The sequence below is a fragment of the Muscardinus avellanarius genome (assembly GCF_963383645.1).
Source record: "Muscardinus avellanarius genome assembly, chromosome: 14".
Classification (NCBI taxonomy): Eukaryota; Metazoa; Chordata; class Mammalia; order Rodentia; family Gliridae; genus Muscardinus; species Muscardinus avellanarius.
This window is the reverse complement of record NC_137800.1, coordinates 41,118,180-41,130,782: the sequence shown is the minus strand read 5'-3', so window position 1 is coordinate 41,130,782 and position 12,603 is coordinate 41,118,180. Positions and strand designations below refer to the sequence as shown.

Sequence of the window (12,603 nt, the reverse complement as noted above, 5' to 3'; positions counted from 1 at the left end):
TCTCCACAGCGCTGGGTGTGTCTGCTTGCCACGGCTGTGGTAGTCTTCACAATAATTACTCTTAATTTGTCATTATGTGTAATTACAGAGAATTGGGCTAATACACCCAACCAGGCATGGCATGAAGTGCTTTATATGTGTTTTCTTATCTAATGAGTGTGTATTAAGTACACACTTAAGTGAGTTAGGAAGACTAGCTTGGGTAGCCACCGGCTGGGCTGCGGGTCTCAGGAAGTCACTTCTGATATCAGAGACTGAGTTTCCTCATCTGCTGTGTCAGCTAGCTTTCCATTACTGTACGGTACCTGCAAAGAGAAAGGTGTTTTGTCTTGCGGTTTTGGGGGTTCCAGTCCCTGAGTGGCCCCATTGCGGCGGGCCTGTGATGGCGCTTCACGGTGACCGCACATGGTGGAGCAAAGCAGAAGGGAAGGAAGAGGAAGGGGAAGGGGCTGTGGTCTCATCACCCCCCAACAAGGGCTTGTGCAGTGACCTACAAGCTACCTCTAGGCCCCGGCTCTAAAAGCTTTCACCACCTCCCAGTAGCACCCTGGGCTGGGGGCCAACCTTATACATATAGTCTTCGGAGGATGTTCCAGATCCAAACTACAGCAAACTAGGGACCAAGATGCCTGCTTTTCAAGATTTGTCTCCATTTCTAACTCTGTGGTTTGATTTCATTTCAATTCATTCGTATTTGGGGGATCCTCACTGTGTACCCTGCACAGATTTGTTGCTTAGGGAATATGAAACAAATATGGCTCAGTCCCTTCCCTTGTGACCCTCTGGTGTAATAACAGGAAGCCAGGGGTGTCCGAGTGGCAGAGAACAAGGGAGCCACTTACTTCATTAGGAGAATGTGGGGAGATTCTTGAGAGTCTATTGTAATTAGAAGCTTCCTGAGGGAGGAAAGATTTCCGTCCAGTTTAAAGGAGGCAGTTGACAGAGTGGGAGTTACAGAGCTCTGTAGGAGCGGCGGGCACAGCAAGCTCTTCAGCCGTGGGCTAGAGAGAGCTGTGTTAGGACCCACCAACCATTCTGTGTGTGCTAAATTTAACCTAGTGACAGACCAGGCTGATATTGCTGTGAGATGAAACAGGAGAATTTCAACTCTAGCAGAAAAGTATGTCGATCTCAGAGGAGTGAAACACTTGGATATTTGAGATGAGTCCTCAGATGAAAACTGTCTCTTTTGGCATCGCCACATGCTGAGACTCACGCCTCATAGGAGCATCCATGGCAAGGATGATACATCTGGGTTTCTGCCCCAATATGATCCAGTGAATTGCCATGATAACTGGTCAATACTAGTGTTTGATAATGACTAATATGTCTCTATTGATTTCAAAAAGGAATTGAAAGGTTTGCAAATATATTTGCCACACAACAAGAAGAAAATATTAAGGAGAGAGGTGGGGGAGATAGGGTTAAGGCCAGAGAAAAATGCTCAAAGATCTAAATGCACTTGGCTCTTTACCAGAGGTGGGTGGTATACCTGGGGCTCATCATCATAGCCACCAATGCATCTATTCCCTAAAGGAAAAATTGTTTAAAACATGATAAGTTAGCATTTCTAAGATTCCAAGCTTACATTCAAAGACCTACCCTTATTCATGAAAAAGAGTCTGGATATTGGATAATGCTGTGTGTTTTCATTCTTGCCATTTGCTTTTAAGAGAACTCTTTAGATACAATGGCTGCAAGTGAGCCTCAGCCCAGGGCTTTTTGGCTGAGCTTCTGAGGCCATGCTGCTAATGCATCATGATCTTATTTAAGGAAACCCCTGGTTCTGAAGCCAAAGAGAATTTCCTCCCCTTGGAAAACACAATTGTCCTTTATTATTTCCTTTTAGGAAAGGCTTTTCTCCCTCCCTGCCCACCCCACCCCACTTCCCCTCAAATGCCCTCTTGAATTGCTTTGTGCCATCTGAGAAGAGCACGTCAAGTCTGCTCGAGTCACTGGGGTGTTTACATCTGAGAACCACAGAGCAGGGTGGTGGCTGGAAGCCCTGGCCGGCCCTCACCTGCCGTGAGTTCTCATCTCTCTTGTATTCACAGTGTGAAACAGCACGAGCGCTATGGCCAGCTGACCCTGGTCAACTCCACCGCGGCCGACACGGGCGAGTTCAGCTGCTGGGGACAGCTCTGCAATGGATACATCTGCAGGAAGGATGAGTCTAAAACAGGCTCCACCTACATCTTTTTTACAGGTAACATGTTTGGCACATTGGTGGAACTCTTCACCTGTCTGGACTTGGCCCAGAACTGAAGGTTCCCACCACATGCTGAATATCAAATAATAACACTAAGTGCCCTCAGTGTGCAGGCTCTGAGCTAAATACCTGACATCAATTACTTTATGTAGGTCCTATAAGAACCCTTCAGCATAAGTATGAGCATCGTTTCCAATTTTAAGTTTTTAGGTGGAAAAGTTGAGGTGGAGAGAGACAAATAGATTCCTAAGGTCGCACAGCAATTAAGTGGTAGTACCAGAATTTGAACAAAGAACTGTCCAGTTAGAGGATCTGCATTTGCCCTATTCAGTATGGTAGCCATGACGTACATGTGGCCACTCAACTATAACTGAGTATTGATTACAATAAAACTGAATTAAAAGCTAATTTTCTTAATCACGCTTGCCACAGTTCAGGGCTCAATTGCTGCCATAGCTACTGGTGGCGGTGCTGGACAGACGGCACAGACAGAGGGCATTTCCATCATTGCACACAGTCCCATTGGGTAGTCTTGCTTTGACTTTATCACTGTGCTCTCAGAACCTATGATGACCTCCTCTCCGGAACTTCTAATGCCACAGGAAGCTTTGCTAAAGACCTCCTGTGTTTGTTTTTATGTGGATCATGAGCTGAACTTTAGAGGTCAGGATTCGCAAAGGTTGTATCCCTGTGGCTCCAGCCCCAGTCCCTGAGCCTAAGTGGGAGGCTGAAAGCAGGCAAGTGAGAGTAGAGAATTATTCTCCTCCTCTCCAGGGCCTTGCCCGTGTGTGTGTGTGTGTGTGTGTGTGTGTGTGTGTGTGTGTGTGTGTAGTGCTGGGGAATGAACCCAAGGATATTGTACCTCTGACCTACACCCCCAGCCCTTTTTTGTGTGTGTGGTAATAGGGATGGAACCCATGGACATTCTACCTCCAAGTAACACTCCCAGCCCTATTTTTTTTTTTTTTTTTTTTTTTTGCAGGTCTGGGATGGATCCCAGGGGCATTTGACCTCTAAGATACACCTCCTACCCTATTTTTTATTCTTTATTTTGAAACAGGGTCTCACTAAGTAGCTGAGGCTGTCCATGAACCACGATCCTCTGGTCTCAGCCTCCTGAATGCTGGGATTACAAGTGTGTACCACCACGCCCGGCCCCAGCCCTATTTTTTATTACCTATTTTGAAACAGGATCTCACCGAGTTGCAAAGGACCTCACTAAGTACCTTTTTATTTTTTACTTTAAAACAGCATCATGCAAAGTTGATGAGGGTCTTACTAAGTTGCCAAGGTTGGCCTTGAACCTGCAATCCTCCTGCCTCAGTCTCCCAAGTACTGGGATTTCAGGCATGCACCACCGTGTTTAGCTGGAGCTTGTACTTTTGAGAGGCAGATTTTGCAAGGTGCCCCCACCAACATTTTGCCTCTGAAGAGATTTCTGAGCTTAAAGCTGGGGAGCTGAAGTTCAAGAAGGTTCAGAGGTCAGAAACAGCTTTCAAGAATCTTGTAAATTTCGCTTCCAGGTACTGTTGTTCAAGGCCTTTCAGATGCAGCCAGAATTTTTCCTTTATGTCTAGACAGAGGTTTTCATGGGATTCATTTGCTTCCGGAATCCGTCTGCCTTTCAGACGAGACTTATGCCTATGATCTGCAGGAGCTTCTGCTCTGGCCATTAACACTTTATTTCCTCCTTCCTACCCAATCGGCTCTTTCTGGCATGAAGCATTGACAGGGCATGTTATAATTCGGGAAGCATACATATTTCATTTCATTTCAACGACCTCCCTAGGAAATGAACTGAAACTCTTTTATTATCTCTGATTTACAAATAATAATGTCAATGCTGAGATTCAAAATGGCAAGAAGACTTGTCCAGTATCCCATGACTCATCGTGGCAGAGTAAGGAGTCAAACCCTGTTTTGTCTGACCTAGGTCCCAGTGTTGTCTTCAAACCTTTATAGGACAAGGTGGTGGGTGGATGATAGATAGACAGACAGCCACCAGCTGGCATAACTTGCAGAGTCAGGAGAATGGTTAACAGTTTTCCACAGGCAATCCCTTTGAATCCTCATTTTGGAATATGCTACAAAGAATTATCCTCCTGCCCTTTGTATTATACCACACTATACAAAAGCAATGGAAAAATCAATCAATTAAGACAAATGAGAGCCTAGTACCCCAGACAAGAGTGCATGTCATATTTCAAATTGCAGAATGAAGATTCTTTGTCGAGATTAGCACTGCCTGTCATGTCTTCCCCAGGTACTGGCCAAAGTTTTGAACTGAAGGTTTTACTTGAGCCGAATGTCCTTTTAGGTTTATGGGCAGTCTTTTTATTTTGTGGGTGCGTCCTCTTTCTTAATTTACTGAAATTCTTTTGTGCATCAAAGATGGGCCAAAATATATTAACTTCAAGAAGCCTGGATCAAAAAGGGAAGTGAACAAATGTGTTGGGTCCTTTTTTTCTAACTTCTTAACACTAAGCTCAGAGTCCAGTTGGATTTTCAGTATAGGGCTTGGCAATGACTCTGCATGCGTGGGTGGGTCTGGAAAAACAAGATGAGCTGTTACAGAAGCTGAGGTTCCTGCTGCGGGCTCTGGAATCTGTCAGAACATATGCTCCTCAGCTACCCATGTGGAGAAACATCTGTCATCCATTATGTCTGTATGTTTCCTAGAGCTGGATTGAAAACATTGGGAAGCTTCTTATGGGGGCAGACTGTGTCGCTCTGTGCAGTGTTTTATTAAGCAACTGCTACTATAGTTCCCCTTTCAACTTTGTCTGAGAGGCTCTAAAGAGGGTTTCTTCTCTCTCACTTTTGATTGAAGTATAACATACATAAATAAAAGCACACAGAATTTAAGCATATGATTCCACAGATTATCCTTGAAGGAACGTTCCAGACATATGTAACCACCACCCAGACAGATAAAGGAGGAGGACTTACCAGCAGGAGGTCTTCCTTGTACTGAAAAGCTTGGGTAATAATTTTCATATGTAGGGAAACCACATTAATAATTACGTCACTAAATACTGAGTATGCTATAGTTAGGATTTTCATTTATAGACTATTTTTTCAGAACTATAAAATCCCATTCACTGAGTTTTCCTAATGAAATATGTTACATGAGTAGACATAAACACAGTTGCAGGAAATATATGTAACCTATAATTTAAAAAATAAACCTCAACACACTTGTTTTTTGTAGAAGGAAGCTTCTAATTGTTATATATATAGGCACACACACACACACACACACACATACACACACACACACACACATAAGGGTTTTTCTTGTGTATATGGTGTTAGGGATCAAACCCAAGGCCTTACACATGCCAGGCAAGTGCTCTACCATGTAGCTGCACCCCCAGCCCTGCAAACATATTTTTTAAAACAACTGGCAGACATCTGGGTGAGGTGGTATGTGCCCGTAATCCCAGCTACTCTGGAGGCTGAGAGGCTGAGGCAGAAGAGTCACAAGTTTGAGGCCAGAATGAATAACACAGTGAGATGCTGTCTCAAAAAACACAAAAACAAAAGCAACTGGTAGGGTAACTTATTTCAAAGTATGCGTTATAGTACACAAAATACAGCACCATTTTTGTGTTCTAAAATTACACTGTTTAGCCAGATGTGATGGCACAAGCCTGTCCGACAGCCTCAGCAACTTTCAAAATAAAATTTTTAAAAGTGGGGCTGAAGGTGTATCTCAGAAGTAGAATGTCCTGAGTTCAATCCCGAGACCACAAAAAAGCAGATTTTTACTAATTTTAATAATTCTACTGGCTCATCATTCATTTCATATTACAATTCCTTAAACAAGAGTTGCCTCTACAATTTTAAAATCATAAGATCCTGATGTTTTGCTAAAAAGATTCCTTTGATTATTATCTACTCCAGATTATTCTCTTTATAAGTGAGTATGTTAAAGCTCAGAGAGTTTAAGTAACACATCCAAGGCCATGTAGACTTACTCTGTGTGAGCACATTTGAAAGAATCCTCTTGTCTAAACCTGAAAATCAATTTATCATAAAGTTGCACATCACTTGCTGGTTGACACAAAGCCTTGTGATGAAGGAGAATCTCTGAGCTTTGACATTCTCTTTCTAACATAGAGACAGGACTTCCATGTTGGTCAACTTGGTACTCAGAATTTGAGACCTCTTGGCCCACGAAGACACTAGCTGTTGCTTTCAGGAATCCGGTGCCTAACACAAAACATACAACGGCAACACAGAAGGCTAGAGGAGAAGGAAGCCAAGAATAATTACTTGTTTCAGAAACATTGTAAGGAAAACACAGGAAGCAATTTAGCAAGTGTTGTGTGATTAGTCCCAACTAGTTCTCTTAGAAATTACTATAATATTCTCTCACAGAATGATCCAGAAAACAAAGGATTAATGTGTCATGTCAAATGAAACCACACATACACACACACACACCCTAACAAAAATGAAACAAAACAAAATAAAAAGCCCAACTCAGAGTCCCTTGGCTGTCCTAGGGACAGTATGAGTGAACCAGTTCTCATTTCTCCCGTTTCTGTAAGATAAAAATGCCACCATCTATGGCTAAGGAGCCTGGCAGAGCGAAGAGGGGAGGTTGGCTGGAGTTGCCTGGCCAGATGGCAGCTGAGCGGGGCAGACCTGGCCGGCAGGTTCCTCCTCCCCGCTCCGCTCCCTCCCACTGACCTTGGCGGACACCAGGCCTGCCTAGCGGGGTGCGAGGGGGCAAGGAGGCCATGCTGTCTCTACTGATCCTCCCCGGGGACTCCCAGGTGCGGAGAAAAGCAGTTACTGACTAGCCTGTGGGGCTAATTTTCTCCACACAGAAGCAGCAATTTATTCCAAGGTTTAAAACTTCTCTTAACTTTAGAAAATTAGTCTTCTGTCCCACTTCCAGTGTGATGATCCATGGGCCTGATTTGGACTTAGACCTCAAATGTCTCTTTGTGTCTTTTTTTTTTTTTTTTTTTTTGGTGGCACTGGGGGTGGAACCCAGAGGCTTTCTACCTCCAGGCTATACTCCCAGACCTATTTTATATTTTATTAGAAACAGGGTATCACTAAGTTGCTGAGAGCCTCACAAAGTAGCTGAGGCTGGCTTTGAACCTGTGTGATCCTCCTGTCTCAGCCTCCCAAGCATGGGGATTACAAGCATGTGCCACCACACCCGGCTCTTTGTGTCTTTTAAGGAGATAGGAAGTATGTTAGCTTCCCATCACTATAACAAAATGCCTAATTTAATTTACTTACAAAGATAAAAAGGTTTCTTTGGGCTCACAGTTATGGAAGTTCCACTCCATCATCAATGGACCCCCCTGTCTTTGGGCCTGTGGCCAGTCAATAGGACCTGGGGCGGGTAGTAGAGCAAAACCGCTCACTTCATGGCCAGGAAACAAGAGAAGACAGGTTCCCCACAATCTGTTCTGAAACCATGCCCCCAGTGATGAGCGTCAGAATCCTTACCGTGCTCTCACCACAGTTTGTCTAGTAAACAAGCCCCTGTCTTCTTTGCAGAGAAAGGAGAACTGTTTGTACCTTCTCCCAGTTACTTTGACGTCGTCTACCTGAACCCAGATAGACAAGCTGTGGTTCCTTGTCGAGTGACCGTGCTGTCGGCCAAAGTCACTCTGCACAGGGAGTTCCCTGCCAAGGAAATTCCGGCCAATGGAACGGACATCATTTATGACCTGAAGAGAGGCTTTGTGTACTTGCAGCCTCATTCTGACCACCAGGGGGTGGTGTACTGCAAGGCGGAAGCTGGGGGCAAGTCTCAGATCTCCGTCAAGTACCAGCTGCTCTACGTAGAGGGTAAGCCTGCTGCCCCACAGAGCCCGGATTTTAGTCACTTCTAGCCGGTCCATATCAGGTACTGCTGTTCCCTACTTATGAGAAGAAGAGGCCCAGATGCTGTTTTCTGACACTAGCATCTGGGTTCCCCACTGCCTCTGGTTCTCACCTGTGGAGCTCATTCAGGAGGCCATGACCACTGTCACTCTTACTGTGTGTGTGTGTGTGTGTGTGTGTGTGTGTGTGTGTGTTCCTGGGGATTGAACAGAACCCTCTTTGACCATCTTCCAGCTCATCAATAAGACTCCTTCTCCATGCAGCCAGATTCCTGCACGCACTCCCTGCCCCACTTCCTGGCTCCGCAGCCTGCTCTTGGCCCTCTCCCCTGCACTCCACCCAAACCGCCCTTGCTAAGGTCCTCCAGGACCCTGTGCATACGACCCAGCCAGTGACATTTGTCCTCACTCGGCCTGATCTCACCTCCCTTCACAAAAGCCACCTCCCCTGGCTCCACCATGTCAATGTTTTGCCTTTTATCAGCCTTTTATTTTTTTACTTTTTTTTTTTTTTGCGGGGTTGGGGAAGGGACCCAGGGGCATTCTACCTCTGAGCCCCCTGCCCTGTTTTATTATTATTATTATTATTATTATTATTATTATTAATTATTTTCAAAACAGGCTCTCAGTGAGTTGCAGAGGGCCTCACTAAGTAGCTGAGGCAGTCCATAAACTGCGATCCTCCTGTCCCAGCCTCCCGAATGCTGGGATTGCAAGTGTGCGCCACTACGCCCAGCTCTTTTATCAGCTTTTAAATGTCGGTGTTCTGGAAGACGCTCTTCTTTCTCACAACTTGATCTCCTCAGGGTCCCCTGGCCCAGGTCCATGGCTCCACTTCATTTCTATGTACTAACGATGCCTCGACGATGCCTGTGGCTCAGGTGGGAGAGCCTGTCTACGGCACTCGCTGCTCCATCACCGCTCTGCCACGCGCCCATCACTGAGCCCAGCATCGCCCTCTCCAGACCTGGGTCCCGCCTTCTCTGCCTCCCAGGGCATCGCATCACCAGCACCACAGTAGCAGCCAAGACCCCCTCCCCTCCTTGTCCTTCAGCTCCTCCTTCTCCTCTACCGTCTTTCTTCTTCCTACTAGGGATTGAACCCAGGGGCATTCTACCTCCAAGTGATGCCCTCAGCCCTTTCATTCCATCCTTCCTGAGTGGCACTGTGGCTCTCTGTCCTCACTGTGAGGAGGGCTCCTGCTGTCATGGTCTCTCCCAAGACCAACTGAGCTTCTGTGTTCACTCTTTCTCCTTCCAATCCATTTTTCATAGTGCTGTTGATTATAATTCCAATTACACCATTCCATAAGCTTCCTCCTTTCCTAGAACCAGAGCCAGAATCCTCCGTGTGGCCTGACAGTCCTGGCAGGACCCGTGCGCCCTCTGCCCTCCTCACAGGAATTCCTGGCCAGCGGCGCCTCCCCCTTTTCCATCCATGTCTTTTAAGCTCACCCCTGGCATTTTAGTTCAGACACTGATTCTTCAAGGAAGCATTTCCTGGCTCTCAGACCACTCTGAACTTTCAGACCATGAAGGGCTTCTCTGTGGCTCTGAATAAAATTGAAGTTGTGAACAAACCATGGAGCTGCTTGCTGAGTGGCTGTCCCTTCCACTGGGAAGCAGGCTCCCAGGGCTCAGAGCCCACAGCTGTCTTGTTCACTGTTATGGCCTCAGCTCTTAGCACTGTCTGGCTCAGGGCTGCCATTAAAACTGCTTGAGTGAAGTGACCCTAAGAAAGAAATGTGTTTCTGAAATGCTGTGTAGTAGAGGCACTGCAAACACAGGTAGCCTCCTGCCTCTCCTGTAAACAGAGTCCTTAATTTTAGACTTTTTTTTTTTGAGGATGGAGAGCCATACTATCTACTTCCAACACCCTCCCCTTTAATTTTTTAATTTTTTATTGTTACACTGCAGGTATACATTTTAACGGGGTACAAGATGGTAAGGCATACATGCACACATTTCCTCCCTTATTTTTGATGCCGGGGATTAAACTCAGGGGTATTCTACCTCTGAGCTACACCCCAATCCTATGTTGCTTTTTTATTTTGAAATAGAGTCTAAGTTGCTGAGGGTATTGCTAAGTGTGGCTGCTGGCCTGGAACCTGCGGTCCTCCTTTCCCAGCCTCCAAGTACTGGGATACAGGTGTGCACCAGCATTCCTGCTCACCTCCGCCCCTTTGGATGCTGCCATGAAAACTACCTTTATTGGGTTCTCCTTGCTCTTTCCCCAAGGATCTTCTTCCTCTCATCTTTTTGTTTCCTTCACAAGACCTTGGTCTGACGTTCAAGCCTCCTCACCTCATTATAAGCACAGTGGCTTGGCCTGGGTGTTCTGGATAACGACCCCATTCTGGGCCACTGAGGTGCAGGAGCAGAAGTGGTATCCAAGGAAATCAAGTGGCAGGCTAGGGTGCACCTGGGCTGATTGGGAAGCCACGAGAAAGGCAGAAACATTATGGCTGTGGCTGGTCCTCAGCGCCACACTCACTCAAGGGTCTATCTCGCTCCAGTGCCCAGCGGCCCTCCATCGACCACCATCATGGCTTCCTCTAACAGAGTGAAAGGCGGGGAGGACATCAGTGTGCTCTGCACTGTCCTAGGGGAGCCCGACGTGGAGGTGGAGTTCAGGTGGCTCTTCCCAGGGCAGAAGGTGAGTGCCACATGCGACTATGGCAGGGGCCAGAGCCTGCTTGTCTTCTTCTATTTACAAATTAATTTTAAGGACAAGTAGAAAAAGGAATTGGCTCCATTAGAAAACTCATCCACCATGTACCCTCCCTGTGCAATTTTTCTTCATTACCTTTCGAGGGAAAGGAGGGTCCTTCCTTTTTCTGCATTTTACAACCCCAGTCAGCGGTCCTGTCTTCTGGGCCACTAGGGGCTGACCTAAGCCCTGAATCCTGCAGTATATTCGCTGCACGCGTTGTGTGCAAGTTTATATTGTTTATAAACTTGTTTATAAACTTGTTTATTGTTTATAAACTTGTTGTGTGCAAGTTTATATTGTTTATATGCCAAGTAGGCATATAAACATTGGCCCTGTCACGAAGGTGGTGAGGCCAGAGATCATGTAAAAGTAGACTTTCCAGAAAAGCAACTACGGCATATTTAGCCTTTGTGCATGTTTTGCTCACTGGAACAAACAGCCCTTCTACCAACATGGAATAACTCCTCGGTGGCCAGAAGAGACTTGGCTTCCCAAGACACACTCACTAGCCAATACACTTCTGCCGAAGGGCTGTAATGGATGGAAAATGAATGTCCCTAGAGAACAATATTTTCTAGCATCCTAGTACCAGGTGCTTATTAAAAAAAAAACTATTACTGTACTTGGAAAAGATTAATGATTTTCAATAGAAGACTGTTTTTAATTGCTAATTGGTTATATTATAAGCAGAAAAAGTGTTAACTTAGTTCCATCATCTTATCCATTCTAGGTACAGCTCTCCTCCCCCTGCAGTCTTAAGACACATTTGCCTTTTTTTTTTTTTTTTGTATTGGGGATTGGAACCAAGGGCATCCTATTTCTGAGCTATACCCCCCAGAACTTTTAAAATTAAGAACAAAAATTGAAATAGGGGGTCTTCCCTAAGTAGCAGAGGCTGGCCTGGAACATTCCATCTTCCTGTCTCAACTTCCCAAGTACTGGGATTACAGGCATGTGCTACTGCGCCTGCCACATGTACCCAGTTTTACTGTTCTCTTTCCCAAATCTTAACACTAAATATCCCAAAATCTCTGACTGCTCTGGGCTTCTAAGTTCTGAGAAAAAGAATCCCTTAAGAGGCTGAAAGAGGGCAACACATAGATGGGAGTAGTGAAAAATTCTGTCCACGTTTTTACACTTTAAGACCAGTTACACTTTGAGTTCCAAAAGCATACATTTTATATGAAGAAAAAAAGAAAAAAAAGGACAGAAAGAAATCACCAAACAGCATCCTGAAATTCTTGACTTTGCTTGGGGGAAAATGCAGCCTTGAATGATTATCCAGTGTAAAAGCTCCCAGAGCCTATGAGCCTTGCATACCAGTCTTTTATAAGCAACATGCTTGGCACTTTGAAAGGAATGCTCAGTGGTGGTGGGTGCATGGGAGCAGCTCGCCGCCCTTGTTCAGTCTGTGTCCATGTCGTTAAACAGGATGAAAGGCCTGTGACGATTCAAGACACTTGGAGGCTGATCCACAGAGGGTTGGGGCACACCACACGGATCTCCCAGAGCGTCATTACCGTCGAGGACTTTGAGACCATCGACGCAGGATATTACATCTGCACTGCTCAGAATCTCCGAGGACAGACTACAGTAGCTACCACTGTGGAGCTTTCCTGACTTGGGAAGTCAAGTATAATGAACCCATAGAAAGCCCACTTGTGCACACAGTTGGCTTTGGGGTGCTTTTTATTAGTGCTTTGCCAGAGGCTGATGTGAAGTGCCAAACTGCCCCACCCTCTGCCCGAGAGTCAGACCCACACATCCAAACCAAAGGGAGTCATCCATCTATTCGCAAAAGTGTTAGCTTTTCTAACAGAAAGCATG

The 12,603-nt window shown here is 45.6% G+C and overlaps 1 protein-coding gene across 1 annotated transcript in view; it reads left to right on the top strand.

The window, feature by feature from the left end:
• Window positions 1-12,396, top strand: part of PDGFRL (platelet derived growth factor receptor like) — a gene marked incomplete at its 3' end in the record, with an annotated part of 44,022 nt that extends 31,626 nt beyond the window's left edge. The window contains exons 3-6 of the mRNA XM_080709813.1: window positions 2,055-2,206; window positions 7,736-8,029; window positions 10,580-10,719; window positions 12,208-12,396. Coding sequence (XP_080565939.1) covers window positions 2,055-2,206; window positions 7,736-8,029; window positions 10,580-10,719; window positions 12,208-12,396 — 775 coding nt within the window. The remainder of the gene's footprint in view (window positions 1-2,054; window positions 2,207-7,735; window positions 8,030-10,579; window positions 10,720-12,207) is intronic.
• Window positions 12,397-12,603: the final 207 nt, after the last annotated feature.